Raw genomic sequence first — 15,651 nt, 5'->3', positions numbered from 1 at the left:
GTATTTGATGCACAACCAATAAACCTTAAATAATGCAACTGTTTAACTATGAAGTCAACAACTAATGCAAGACACTTGAATTTGGCATGGTATCAATCTCCTACAATACCCTGTACAGTACAACTATGTTGGGAGAGAGATGAAACTAGGAGACATTTAGGTGTGCTGCAGGCAATAAGGAACATGTTGAGAGGAGAGAGGTGATCCCATCAGTCTGTTGCTACTCTATCAATCAGTAGCAAGTTTTACCCCATTACCTAGTTGTAGTGTGATAAAGGTAGTAGGTTTGCCAGGAAGACTGTGTTGTTTTGCAGGGTTGTGTAAGGCTTATTTCAAACTTGCAGTCAGCTTCAGCATTGTATAGCTTTTTTCAAGCCTGCTCCAATCTCCACCACTTTGTGCACGCATTTGCACATGGTTGGGTTGTGATGCATTTTCTGGAAGTGACATGTTACTTCTGGGTTCCATATCCCCACTCCTATCATATGCTATTTTTCCCACCTCCTAGATTGTAAGCTCTTCGGGACAGGGTCCTCCCCTCCTCCTGTGTCACTGTCTATATCTGTCTGTCATTTGCAACCCCTAATTAATTTACAGCACTGCATAAAATGTAGGCATTAAATAAAAACTGCCTATTCGCTTACATATTGCATTATAAAACTAACATTCTTTTCCAAACTGAACATGTTTTACTTGAGAAGAACCACAAGGGCAATGCTTGCAGAAATGTTAACCAGAAGTGGAGTGTGCTATTCCTGGGTGCATAGCAGCAGTTTGCTTTGTACTAGGGAGCCACTTACTGCACAGTTTGCAGTTGCAGGTGTGAAAAAGTCCTTATTATCTGGACTTGATGGACAGAATTACAAATGCTTAGTTATGTATCGAAAATTCCATAAATCTATTTAAAAAGTATTTTGCTATTTGAATGGTTTAAGGAGATGGAGCATTTATGGTTTTTTGAATGGTTTGATAAACTGCGTATATTTATTTAATAATGGCTAAAGTACAGAACTAACATGGTTTTAAGAATAGTGACGGGGCATTCACAAAAACACTATAATATGGCCTTACTTATTGTTCCAAGGCAGTGCTCTTCAACTTCATTTAAGTGGAACTTCTATGGGCTAAGCCATCTACCTGTCTCCAAATCACCTATTATATATAAATGAAATGGTACCTGTAAAGCAGGGATGTCAAATTCAAATACACAGTGGGCCAAAATCGAAAACTTAGACAAAGTCGCGGGCCAAATTTGAAACTGAAATAGAACAGTTGCTATAATTCCCTGCGTCAAGAAAACAGTCTAATGCGGGGCTTAATGTTATGTTCCAGTGCCTGGAACTCCCTCTTCACTAAAATAGCACCACTACTACAATTCCCTGCTTCTATAAAATATGATGCGGGGCCACGCATAGGCAAAGAGGCCTCTGGTCTATAGATGCAAGTGATGCCGGGAATTGTAGTAGCGGCGCTATATCAATGCAGCGACAGGCAAACTGCAATTCATATTTAAGATTCCATTGGGGGCCAAAAAAAGGACGTTGTGGGCCAAAGGATAAATTTATAATCAAGCTTTTCCTAACTGTCTTTCATTTGCTTGCAGTACATGGGACATGGTGACATTTCCTTCCAAGTAGAGTCCCATGGGCTGCAGAGAAGGTAAAATCTCATAAGAAGATGCTCTTGGAATAAAGCTCTTCTTATAAAATTTCACCAGGTCTGCATCCCGAGGGATTCAACTTTACATGGTGGTGATTTTACACCCAGCAATGAGAGCAACATATGTAAATAAGGTCTACAGGTATTACCGGTAACCTTTGCATCTACATATAGTTGATTTTTTAGGGAAGGGGGCCAGGCCAGTGTAGTTAGACTTTTCATTTTAGTAAACTATTAGCTTGAATAAAAGTACTCTGATGAACAACAGGAAGGTCCTAAGCAAGTCTTTGTCTATCCTAAGCAAGTCTGTCTATCTATTTATCTATCTATCTATCTATCTATCTATCTATCTATCTATCTATCTATCTATCTATCATCATGGAATGATTGCTAGTCCCCGGAAGATGTCCCCTAGTTTTTATATGCTTCAATATTTAAAATGTATTGAGATTGAATTGAATGAAAACTTGAAATTCATATTTCTGCAAATTTCTAGAAATTGGGTTTCTACTATAATGATTTACTGTATGTACCATTACTTCATTCTTCTGGCTAATTGGTAATAGAAACTTTCCAAATTCAGTTTGCACTTCAAGTATTTTAATGACAAAGATGAACTGCAGTGGAAAACCAAGAACCCAGCATGAAGTGTATCATCAATAAATTATCCTTGGGTTCTGAGAAGTGTTTTCCTCTAAACCACTGAATGCGTGCCATGAGCTATTTAGCATTTCATCTGCCAGATGCCTAGAAAATATACAACCCATTTGTAATTTTATTATGTTCACATTAATTTAAAATATAAAAACATTTTTATGAAACTGTTTTACAGTTAAAACTAGTTGTAGCTAACATTGATTATTATTTCCAAGCTTATAAAAATGTTTGCACTTTCTATGTGGGCAAAATCTTTTTTAGGCATAATGGTGGCACTAATTTACCAGTCATTAAACAATGGCTTATAATAAAATTAGATTTACTTTGTTTATTCTAGAATGTGTAAAAAGCCAAGTTAAATTTGAAGCTACAGGATTAACACATTTGGCAGTTATAGTTTATAGTTTGGTAAAGTTAACCTGTATTAGGAAATTAATGCAAAGAAAAACATGAGCTAATAAAGCAGACACCATATAGAATATACTTTTTTCTTCCTTGTCCTCTTCCCATTATGGCAGTCCTATGAAAAACAAGACATTTAGAGGTAACCTGTCCTACACTTTCCATAATGCATATCCTTGAGCCTATGCAAAGAGTTTACATTGCTGTAAGGCAGTGTTTGTATAAGGATCAAGTAAATGCTACATCCAGAACAACAGTAAAATGTTCCTGGGCCAAAAACCAACACAAAGTCAGTAAAAAACACCAGTACAAAAGACAAAGATTGTATATCCATCAATATCATGGTCATTACCAGGGTAAATTTCACTGTCGTGTTCCTACTCTAATGCATAAAGCTCGCCATATTCTAACCAGTTACTGAGCATAGAGTTATCAGACTTCTTGTTTTATTGCTTGGGGAGCGATGGACCCATAACAAGTATGCAAAACAAGAGTTACATCCTCCTGACCAACTAAAGTTTGTTCATTCTAAAAAAGGTATGAATTGCTATCACAATGGGTTCAATTTAAATTAAACAAGCTATGATCTCCTAATAATTCAGACATTAAGTTTAGACTGCTCTCAGGTTTGAATAGCACATGTTTAATATACAGTAAATGGACCACAATTCACCCCTTGAGCTTCCAATTGCAAATCACAAATCCGTATGGTTTCCAGCCACTATAATATATCAGCAATACATTTCTAGTCATGTTACACTTTATATCGAGGATAACTTTTTCTCATGCATTCCAGCTCAAGAGAACAATAATAAAAACAACATGTACAGTTCCATTTACAACACTGCTCAGTAACATTCTGGCGGTTAAAGACATACACAATGGGAGAATAATAAAAACCACATGGAGTGTACGACTTTGAGCAGTTCTATTACCTCCCCAGTCACAGTATGAAACACAGGGGATCTTTTCATATTGCCTTAAGTGGATATTGGGATATACCATACCCAGCTGTGAGGAAGAGATGTTAAAACATTATGTTCTTGTAAAAAAAAGTTTAGAGAACATTGAAAAAGATTCACCAGTGTCTCATTGTATGATGTTCTGTCATTATTGTCCCAGGAATTCATGCCAGGGAATATCCAGTAATCAGTGATAATGATGATAAAATAATTGATCTCATGTGTTTTCATTATTGCAGCCAATTGGCTTGTCCCATTCACTTCTTATTCTTCAAGAAATCTGAAAGGGTGAATCTGATTGGGTGTAAAAGGTTACTATACATCGAAGGAAAGAAGTATTTGATCCCCTGCTGATTTTGTACGTTTGCCCTCTGACAAAGAAATTACCACTCTATAATTGTAATGGTAGGTTTATTGTAGGTGTGAGAGACAGAATACCAACAAAAAAAACCTCAAAAACCCAGTGCTCAAAGCTCAGAGCTTGATGTGCATTGTAATGAGTGAAATAAGTATTTGATCCTCTATCAACCAGCAAGATTTCAGGCTCCCAGGTGTTATCACTGTATACAGGTAACGAGCTGAGATTAGGAGCACCCTCTGTAAGGCAGTGCCCCTAATCCAAGCTTGTTACAGTACCTGTATAAAATACACCAGTCCACAGAAGCAATCAATCAGATTCCAAACTAGCCACCATGGCCAAGACCAAAGAGCTGTCTAAGGATGTCAGGGACAAGATTGTAGACCTAAACACAAGGCTGGACTGGGCTACAAGACCATTGCCAAGCAGCTTGGTGAGAAGGTGACAACAGTTGGCGCAATAATTCGCAAATGGAAGAAACACAAAATAACTGTTAACCTTCCTTGGTCTGGGGCTCCATGCAAGATCTCTCCCCTCGTGGAGTTGCAATGATCATGAGAACGGTGATGAAGCAGCCCAGAACTACACGGGGGAGAACTTGTCAATGATCTCAGAGCAGCTGGGACCATAGTCACCAAGAAAACAATTGGTAACACACTGCGCCATGAAGGTGTGAAATCTTGCAGAGCCCACAAGGTCCCCCTGCTCAAGATGGCACATGTATAGGCCCGTCTGCAGTTTGCCAATGAACATCCGAATGATCCAGTGAACTGGGTGAAAGTGTTGTGGTCAGATGAGACCAAAATTAAACTCTTTAGCATCAAATCTTTGTGTTTGTAGTAGGAGTAATGCTGCCTATGACTCCAAGAACACCATCCCCACCGTCAAACATGGAGGTGGACACATTATGCTTTGCGAGTGTTTTTCTGCTAAAGGGACAGGACATCGTCACTGCATCAAAGGGACAATGGACGGGGCCATGTACTGTCAAGTCTTGGGTGAGCACCTCCTTCCCTCAGCCAGGGCATTGAAAATGGGTCATGGATGGGTATTCCAGCATGACAATGACCCAAAACACACAGCCAAGGCAACAAAGAAGTGACTCAAAAAGAAGCACATGAAGGTCCTGGAGTGGCCTAGCCAGTCCCCAGACCTTAATCCCATAGAAAATCTGCGAGGGAACTGAAGGTTTGAGTTGCCAAACATCAGCCTGAAACCTAACTGACGTGGAGAGGATCTGCAAAGAGGAGTGGGACAAAATCCCTCCTGGGATATGTGCAAACCTGGCGGCCAACTACAAGAAATGTCTGACCTCTGTGGTTGCCAACAAGGAGTTTGCCACAAAGTACTAAGTCATCTTTTGCGACGGGATCAAATACTTATTTCACTCATTACAATGCACATCAAGCTCTGACATTTGAGCACTGGATTTTTGAGGGTTTCTTATGTTGTTATTCTGTCTTTCACACCTACAATAAACCTTCCATTACAATTACAGACTGGTCAAACGTACAAAATCAGCAGGGGATCAAATACTTCTTTCCCTCACTGTATATATGTATAATAACAGCATTTGCATGTTCAGTTTGAATTTAGAAGGACTGACTGCTTGACTACCCCAAGTGATCGTATAGGGCCAACCACCAGTGCTGCCACATGCAGTTAGTCAGTAGACAGATTAAGGCCAAATGATGCCTGCCCCCAACCCTCTTACCCCTCCATTCCATTGACAGGCAGGTGCACAATTTTGGCAACATACATATCTTTTATTTAGGAAAGATGTATCTGGGCCCCTGTAGACTTCCACTGAACCCTAGGCTACTGGCTGGATTGCTTTGTAAATTTTTTAGCCTTGTAGATAATGCTTCTCATTATCTGTGTAGAACTGTACCTACTGTAATGCAGAGCAAGATGCTTGTCTCAAGTGTACCCTCTGTGGGTGTAATGGGTGTGTCCCCTAATGTTTAGCCTACCTAGCCTTTTTCTTAGCATTCAGAATGCCTGGGAGGTCAGGGTTTAGCCATAAGCTAAATGGTGGTGGATGGTTTTAGACAAAATGGGGCCCAAGGCAAACATAAATGGGGGGCCCAGAATGTACAGTATTCTGTCTCTTTGCACCCCATTCATTTCAGTCACCTAGGGCACTGAGAAGATGGGAGCCCTGGGCAATTGTCCAGTTTTCAGCCCCCACATTGTGGAAGATCCCTGCATTGTTGCATTAGAATGCTAGCCCCTTTGGTTCCTTTGAGATAGCCTATGTGCTAAGTTGGTCCACAAATGACCCTGTTATACCTGCTTACTATGAACAGCTGCAGCAGCAGTCATATAACCTTTTCAATGTGTAAACATAATGCTCAGTATTTCTAAACTGTATACAATAATCTTTAGTGATAATATCATTATTTTTATGAAAAGAAAGAAAAACAGGAACATCATGCAATTGAAATATTTCTTAAAGGAAATGGAAAATATTTCCAGAGTCCAGTTTAAACATCCCAAGGTTATCCAAAGGGCTGGATTATTTCCAGATCTGTTCAGCCTTTTTCCATCTCTGAGAGAGAAGCAAGTTTGTAGAAAGATCCTCAGGGATAACACAATGTGACCACTGTAAATTCTGCTGTAATCCATTGTCCATCACTTACATTTCATTCTTTAACCTGGGCTAGAAAACTTTCTGGAATATGACACAATACTGCCTTTTCATAAATGTGTAGGGAATCTCCAGAAAAGTAAAAGATCCTTTGCTTTTTTATTAAAGGCAGCCCCACTTGTCCCCATTCATCCCCTGTAGTGCCCTGTGTTGTTGGATAGAGAAACTCTATCCAAGAATACATAGTAGTAGCACAGGCGGCAACAGCGATTGCTCCTGTAGATCTGTACTATGTGTTGTTGGATGGAGAAACTCTATCCAACAGCACAAACAACTAGTAAAAGGGCTGCAAGAGAGTCTGATTGCTTTTTAAGCCCTTAAAAGACCCTTAAAAAAATGGAATTCTCGCACCTTTGACTTCAATGGTGTTCGAATTCAGCATTTGATCACCCGGAGAGTTTCTCACTATTCGATCGAATTGCTGTCGAATCGAATAGTGAGATATTCGACCAACACTAGTAGTAACAATTAGTACATGTAGAGCAGAATTTTGGCATGATAATAGGCACTATACACTTTTTTTACTATAGATTAGTGTTACCAGTGAGATATCTTCTCACATTCGCAACAGACAGTCCCAGAATATAAGTAAAAGATCGCAGTCATGTAGAAAAATACCCAACGCGTTTCGCATTTAATAGGCTTCTTCAGGGGAAGATACGGCATCCAATGTAGTAGATGTCTGGTCAATTGGAACAAGTGTAATAATGGAGATTCTTGGGCTTCATGGAGTTAGTATTGGTCTAATATCTGAGATAATCGTATGAAGTTCAGATTCCAGAAGTCATGTAAAGACAAGTCAGGGGAGAGCTGGAGCTGAAGCAGTTAAACAGCAGAACTAGAGGCACTGTTAGGCTGCTGTAATTAATGCCTCTACGCTTTTCTAGTTCTGCTGTTTAACTTTCCTAAGCAACTGTGATCATTTACTTATAGTGTGATGCGAATGTGAGAACAATGTATCACCGGTTAACACTATTCTATGGTAATAAATGTAGAGAGCCTGTTATCAGGCCAAAATTCTGCTCTACATGTAATTTTATGTATTTATGTATTTGTATGCCTAAAAGCCCTCTTTATGTTTAGTGTCTCCTACTAAAAAAGTAAAACATGTTCAGTTTGGAAGAGAATGTTAGTTTTATAATGCAATATGTAAGTGAATAGGCAGTTTTTATATAACGCCAACATTTTATGCAGCGCTGTACATTAAATGGGGGTTGTAAATGACAGACAGATACAGTGACGCGGGAGGAGGAGAGGAACCTGCCCAGAAGAGCTTACAATCTAGGAGGTGAGGAAGAAGCATACAATAGGAGGGGAGATATGGAATTGTAGGTAAGTAGTGAGGGTTTTAAGAGACAGAAGGAGACAGTAGGGTGGGTTTTAAAGGCTCTTTTAAAATATGCAGGAAGTGGGAGCAAGCTGAATAGGACGAGGAAGACCATTCCAGAGAGTCGGGACAGCTCTAGAAAAGTCTTGGAGCTGTGCATGTGATGAGGTTATGAATGAGGAAGTCATTAGTAGGTCATTGGAGGAGTGAAAAGAGCGGCTTGGGGGGTATTTTTCTATCAAGTCAGAAAGGTAAGTGGGACAAGAGATGTGGAGGGATTTGAAGGCAAATCACAGGAGCTTGAATTTGATTCTAAGGTGAAATGGAAGCCAATGAAGAGAACTACAAGGAGATGCAGCAGAAGAGGGTGGGATGGATAAATATAAGATGGGATGGATATGTCTGGCTGCAGCATTCATAATAGATTGTAGAGGAGAGAGTCGGGTTAGTGGAATACCAGAGAGGAGGATGTTACAGTAGTCCAGACGAGAGATGATAGGAGCGTATACAAGGAGTTTGGTGGTCTCTGGGGACAGGTAGGGGTGGATTTTGGAGATGTTGCACAGGAGAAAGTGGCAGAACCTGTAAATGTCCTGAATATGAGAGATGAAGGAGGGGGCAAAATTGGAGGTGATGCCAAGTCATTGGGATAAATAAAAAGGTTATTAACAGTTATAAATATGCTGATGTGAACGGAGCTACAGTCTAGTGAATGAGGTTATGCGTCAATGAGTTGTGCTGACTTCAGCCATACAATTATGTTCAAGAAAAGCTTCTAACCACTCTGTGTGATGCTATGGTGATATTGGATGCATTAAATTACAGAGAACTGAAATAATGGGTTGGCTGGTGTTAGTAGCTCACTAAGTTTATTTTTAGACTGGATGACCTGCAAAGTTACGCTGGTGTTAGTAGCTCACTAGATTTATTTTAAACTGTTCTTTCAAAAGGTTACATATATATATATATACATAGATGGGCATAGACAGACTTTCACATTCCAATAACAGAGTTGTTGAAATCAACAGAAGGAAGGACTGAGAAGTGGTACATAGTGATAGAACTGAATGAAGTGTGAAGTTAGACCATTGTTACTATCCCACTAGATTTATTTTGATCTATTCTTTCAATAAGTTTCAGAAATATACATATTCTGGAATAAATAGGTTTTTACACCTAAAGATTTGGTTGATAAAACCAACAGAAAGCTCGATAAATGTTTATAAATGTTCCAAGGAAGGTAAGGCTGATCGCAGTCCCCCGGCTGTAGAAACCAGAAGTTTTCGGCACCCTAAAACTTCCTATCTCAGAAAAAGAATTTTCATCAAATATCAGTATTCAGTTAGAGTACAACTGAACCAAATGAAGATATTCTGACCGGATTTGACTTGAACCCAAATTGTAACATAACATTAGCACCAAGCCAACTAGGAAATAGGTCAATGACAACATAAAACAGGTCAGTTTTGTGTCATTCATTATACATCTTGTTATAGCTAAACAAACACGCACTTACTGGAAACCACATGATATAATCTGGAGTTCTTCTTGAAAATGGAAAGCCCCTTTAATTTCATTAAACAAACAGGGCTGAACAACACAAAGTAGTGAGAAAGTTCAGAGCTGCATGCTTCATATTTTCCATAGGCCTCATCACTCCAGCAGTTTGGCAGCCTGCATCTTGGCAAGCGTCCTCACAGCAATAATTTGTTCAGCAAAAGAAAACTATCTGAGGTGTTTGAAAAGTTAAAGTTTCATTTGTAATAAATGAACTGTGAGACTGGTGGGAACATTTTCCACAACACAGAGATACCAATACTAGGGGATGAGGAAGACGTGCGTATCACCAGTTGTGTTTTCTGAGAGACATCTATCTCTTCTTACCATTGTATGGGAAAAGGACCTTTTCTAGGCAGTAGCTGTGTATGTTCCAGATAACAGTTGATAGTGGCACACAAATGGAATGTTCAGATTTATTTTAAGTGCATATTTATACAGGTGTTAGCTTTTTATATATGTAGACAGACATACCTTCAATATATTTAGATAAGCCCTTTAAACCCAGCATTATTAAACGTGCTTACCCATCTTCATCTGTCTATTGAGTCCTAACCCATCACTGTGTAGCCACCATTCCATGTCACATTGTATTGTATACTACCCCACCTCTTAGAGTGAAATCTTGTCCCTCTGTGTTATTGGTTTACTTTCATGTATGCAGTTTGTCATCTGCAGCCCCCTACTTATTGAACAGCACTGTGTAATATGTTCATGCTCTATCAATAAAAGGTAATATTAAAGTAATAACTACAGAATTCCCATTGCCAATAGTTTTCTATATTCTAACTTTATGTCTCATATATGTGTACAGAGCTGAATTTAGAAATCATGCGGATCTATTCTTTCCAGATCAATATGCTCTATTCTCAGTAAACACTTTGAGCTCTATTTTTAAAACAGAGAATCAGACATTCTTTTAAACATTCCATTATAGGAATCTTCCAGGTCCATGTGTTTAAATATTAGTAAATGATTCCCACAAGGAATTGGCTGATTCCCTGTTTTATAATTCACTTTGAGTGACTGTTATGAATATTAGAATCCACTACTGGAAGACACATGGAGCCTGATTAATTAACGTTTTTCAAGACTGGAGAAAATAGACATCATTGGTGAACCTGGGAGATCTCGCAGACCAAGAATGAATCTGGTGCAAGAGGTTTTGCCAACTAAGTGTAAGGCCTTGGTCAGCACCAGTCCTCATCAGACACCAGTCCCCCAATCTCACATGGCAGTCTTCACCTATAGCAAGCCCCTGCTCAGCCTCAGGAGACTGGTTGCATTTTCCAGCACTTGGTTGCCCCCAGAAATTACTGCACAAGGCAAGGTCAGCAACAGTAAATCAGATGAAAACACACTCCAGCACAGATTAGCCCAGCTATACGCTACAACAGGCACTGGTGACTGGGAGCAGAGAGGCCATAAAGTCCCAGCAGCCAATAGCAGTGCAGGACTGAGTCAGGAGCTGATCAGCCTCTACAATCCCCTGTGCACAGCCTAACAATGGATGCTGGGGATGCCATATAAAAACATCAGATTGCACAACTAAAGGGAAGCAGGGGCTGCTGGTATCTTAGTTCTCCTGACTGCTGCAAATCACATTGCTGGACTGAATAAATCATGTTTTATACTGCGATGGCGCAAAGCGGAAAATCCAGGTTCTCCTATGATAGTCTTTCTTTTCCAGTCTTGGAGAGGTTTAATATCAGGGCCATAATGTCTGTTTTTCCTGGACTATAACACTACCCTCAAAATATGGTTCCCCCTGCACTGCTAGGGTTTAAATGCTTTTTTCGATCTATAATACCCTAAAAACGACTTTTACTTTTTTAACTTGCAGGGTTTCTACTTTCAAGGGATCGGTCCCCAAAGCCTTATCTCTTTGGGATTCAGTGTTACATCAGGACCAATGGTGAGGATACAGAGAATCCACAGCCCCAAATAACGGGATTGTCAGCTACTAAGTGAGTAAGTAAAGTTCTATTTGGGGTACCCTAGTCCTAAACTACATTTAACCCATGCAGTGTGGGGAAGCCCCTCTTGAATGAGTTTTGTGAGTTCTGGTATAAATTTTGGCACTCCCTTAACCCAATCTCTTTTGGATTTTATCCCATTTTGTGTCTCTCTATCTCTCTATTAAAGTCCTAGGTTCAGTCAGAGGAACTTAATGGCTGTTACTTTAAAGTTACGTTACACAGCAGCATAATACCTATTGCTTTGGCTATATTTAGTTGTTGGCAGCTAGAAATATTCAGCTCTACAAACTGATTAACAAAACAATAGCTACTTGAGATTGGGGCTCCTTTGTGAACTTTGCCTGTAGCCCTCACCTGCATTCTTTTGGAAAGCACAGAAAGGATTTGCTTTCAAATAATTGTTTTTATTCTTGTTTTGTATTAAAAAATTTGGCACAACTAAATAACATCACGTGCAATAAAGTAACACAAATGTTTTATTTGAAAAATGTTTTTTGGTCAGCAGTGCACACAGACAATACAAACGGCTCCTATTAACTTTCTGCAAATGTTGAATGTAGTTTTTTAGCAGTCACAGACAAAATAATTATACAAAAAGATAAAAAAGTAAATTTTAGTAGTTTGCCTATGCTGCAAAATTATTTTCTACCAGTTTATCACTAAGACAAGTGGTTGATGAACTAATAATACAGGTATTTCCCTATAGTGTAAAATTCACAGGCAGAACATAATTGCATATTTTTAATAAAACCTTTCTATTTTCATTTTACCTTATCTTTAAGAAACCATACAATGTCATCACTGGCTGTCTGTGCTTTACTTTACAATGCAGGCAGATCATGGCATGCGGGAAAGGCTGACACATTACTGAAAATGTCATGCACCCTGCCTAGGTACTTTATGCAAGAGTTCTTGGCCCTGATGCAAACAGTGGGTTTGAAATATGTAAATAATATAATCTTTATAACTAACTGGGTGTTTGTGGCTTTACATTAATTGACTATTCTAGAATGGGAATCTTTATCATGGTGTCATGGCTATAAAACACTTGACTGTTCAAAAGGGGAATCTTTATAATGACCATGAAGTCAATGGCTTTACATCACCTCATTAAATAATCCAAGAAGACCGTGATAGTAATAAAAATATCCTTAGTATTATCTAAATAAAAGTTAGGTTTTCTTGACTTGAACAAGTTATTATGGTATAATAAGTCCTTAAATGTAATGCCTTGGAATATATTTGTAGTATCCCGGATTGCTGAATGTAGGGAGAGTATGCGGAGTAGTCCAGGTATTAGGCATTCATTCTCTCACGCTCTGCAGTAGTACTGTCTTGCTGCCCAGATTTATTCTTCTTTTTCAGTGAGATAAAAACAGCTGCAAGGATTATACCTATGGAAAAGGCAATATACAATTAGAGGATACCTACCAATGTAACTGAATTTAATTCAAAGTAAGTAAATTAGAAAACTGAATCAATATAGGAATTGTGACAAGGGAGGAATGCAAAGTCATGGCTGACCTCTAAAATCAGGACATTACTAGGTTTCCCGTGGTGATCCTCTTGCTTCAGCACTTTGAAAGCCACTTACCCACAACATGTTTGCAGTAAGGTAAAGTAGAACATAATGTCTGATGGGTGTTGTTAGTTGCTATAAGCTGGAAGTATGCACTGACCATGTATATGGCGCATTGTGGCACCCTTACCTACAATTGTCCAATTACTGAGAACTGGCAGGCCAGGCTCTCTATTGCTGCTCTGTCCCTAGCTACTGCCATCCACTTTGCTTCTTCTTCCAGGCCCCATGTCATTCCTCTTTAGTCTCTAGGTAGCCACTAAGGAGGTGACTTATATAATCATCCCTGGCACCTGGCTCTATTCCCAACACGTTACATATGCCAGAAGTGAGCCAGATGTGTAGACTGCATGGTGTGCAATTCACACACAAATGAAACAATTGCCCAGACCTGGAAAAAAAGATTATCAGCATCTAACTCTAAATTTGTAATTTACCACTTTAAATCAGACCTGCATATCTGTATTCTGGGGCAGGGAATCACAAGGTGCCCAAGCCACTGGATCAGCATGACAGGCATGAAACTACCATTTTCAAAAGAACATCAACAATTGCAGGTTACATCTGTATCTGAATATAGCTTATATTTAGAAAACTGTCATACTAATTCAATTGCTTTAATAATTTCTGAATTTCAGAACTGGAACAATTTACAGATTGTGAGTCAATGTTCCTAATCAGCATACATATTCCTAGACAATGGGGCCTGTTTTAGTAAACTCTCCAAGACTGGAGAGAATAGACTATCATGGGTGAACCTAAAATTAATCAGGTCCAGGATTGAAAACATTTGCCAAATAATAGCAAATGATTGTAAGAAATTCATTCCAGGTTTGCTGGATCACCGTGGCTCTTCTAAAATAGTCTATCTTTCCCAATTTTTCAGAGCTTTAAAAAACTGGACCCATTAGGCATGACTTAATAAATCATTCCAAGGCTTGGAGAGGATACACTTTCATCAGTGAATCCGGGTGATCCAGCCAACCTTTAGTGTATTTGCTTCAAAGTCATTTGCTAGCAAATGTTTTGAATCCTTGACCAGATCCATTCCAGGTTTGCTGGATCACCCAGCTTCACTGATAAAAGTGTATCCTCTCCAGCCTTGGAGAGCTTTAACAAATCAGGCCCTATGACACTAAACGTGTTGAAATCCACAAAATCTAAATTCTGTCACTAATTTACAACTAGTCTGCAATTTTGTGCCCCAAGGCCTCTTAGTGTGCTGTTTTTTTATGGCATCTGTGTGTAAAAGATAAACATTTAAATGGCATTGAAAAAAATCTATACTGGAGGTAGTGTACTGCAGCCGAGCTGTAGCAGCTGAACTGGTATGCATGAGACCTGCAGGGGCTATTATTTTGCTTCCCTAAAAAAGTCATAATGGAAAGACTGATTGGGAGTTTTCCACTATAAAAGGTATAAAATGGTTGATCTGGGTAAATTGACAGTAGGAGCAGAGGAGTGGATAATAGGCTTCTGCTACGAGTGAAGATTTTATCAAAGTACAGTAACAAAGAAAGTCCTGTATCAACAAACTGTGGGCTTCTGGGGCTGACATCAGTATGAGATGGCTCTGAAATCATTCAGAATTCAATAACAGGTGTATTTAACATACAGAGGACCTCTTTCTAATCTGCATTTGACTTAAACACATTTTGTATTTTCATAGACTTGAATTAAACGTTTTGAATTTAAAACTTACCTATAACAGCCAAGACTCCAAATAAGATACCAAGGGCCATTCCAATGGAAGGTAACCCCTGTGTTCCTGCTGGTTCTGTTTGACACTGATTCTTAGAAGTACAAGTGCATACCAGAACTGAAAAATAAAATATTTGTTTACCATTGAAAGTTTTTATTATTTTATTATTTTTTTATTATTTTACTTAAAGAGACCCAGTCCCCAGACACTTACTCTAATGCCTCCTCCTATATACCTGACTTATATACCCTATACAACCATATTGTTTTTTATTTATCCAGCTTAAGTTGCACCTGTGCCGTTTGTTACAAACACGTTCAAATCTTTGCACTATAATAAAGTAATATGTAAAATTCTTCTGAGGATTTACTAGGCTTTCTTTGGGCAGTATTGTAAAATAATATTTTTTAAATTTAAACATAGGTAATTTAGATATATAAAAATAAGATATATAAAAATTTTTACACATTTTCTTAAAAATAACAGTTTTATATTATTTGTTTGCTCATTATACCTGGAATCTCGACAGTTGCTTCCAGTGCAGGTTTCCCATTATCCTGGATTATTACAGGCACATAGGAATTTTTTTTGGGGAAATTTGTATGCCTCATGCTCAGGCGTGCAGCGGTACCTGTGGGTTTATACAAGAAAATCAATTTAGATACCAGCTCTTCTATGCCATTAAACAAGAAGCAGAAATAATCCAACAAGCATTCTCTTAGATTGTAAGCTTTTTTGGGCAGGGTCCTCTCCTCTTCCTCTGTCATTGTTTGTATCTGTCTGCCATTTGAAACCCCTATTTATGGTACAGCGCTGCTT

General features: G+C 38.8%; 2 protein-coding genes across 3 annotated transcripts in view; one reads left to right on the top strand and one right to left on the bottom strand.

The window, feature by feature from the left end:
• The window catches only part of PDP1 (pyruvate dehydrogenase phosphatase catalytic subunit 1), a 63,634-nt gene extending 51,684 nt beyond the window's left edge, over positions 1 to 11,950 (top strand). For both annotated transcript variants that reach the window (XR_011920773.1, XR_011920774.1), the window contains exon 3: positions 11,416 to 11,950. The gene's annotated coding sequence lies outside the window, so the exon portion shown is untranslated. The remainder of the gene's footprint in view (positions 1 to 11,415) is intronic.
• A 59-nt stretch (positions 11,951 to 12,009) lies between these two features.
• CDH17 (cadherin 17) overlaps positions 12,010 to 15,651 on the bottom strand; it is a 29,670-nt gene continuing 26,028 nt past the window's right edge. Inside the window, exons 15-17 of the mRNA XM_072410909.1 lie at positions 15,347 to 15,463; positions 14,833 to 14,949; positions 12,010 to 12,945 (exon numbers count right to left, since the gene is read on the bottom strand). Coding sequence (XP_072267010.1) covers positions 12,848 to 12,945; positions 14,833 to 14,949; positions 15,347 to 15,463 — 332 coding nt within the window. The 3' untranslated portion in view covers positions 12,010 to 12,847. The remainder of the gene's footprint in view (positions 12,946 to 14,832; positions 14,950 to 15,346; positions 15,464 to 15,651) is intronic.

This window comes from Pyxicephalus adspersus, chromosome 5 (genome assembly GCF_032062135.1).
Source record: "Pyxicephalus adspersus chromosome 5, UCB_Pads_2.0, whole genome shotgun sequence".
Classification (NCBI taxonomy): domain Eukaryota; kingdom Metazoa; phylum Chordata; class Amphibia; order Anura; family Pyxicephalidae; genus Pyxicephalus; species Pyxicephalus adspersus.
Note: the sequence above shows the minus strand (reverse complement) of the source record. Positions and strands in the feature narration are given on the sequence as shown.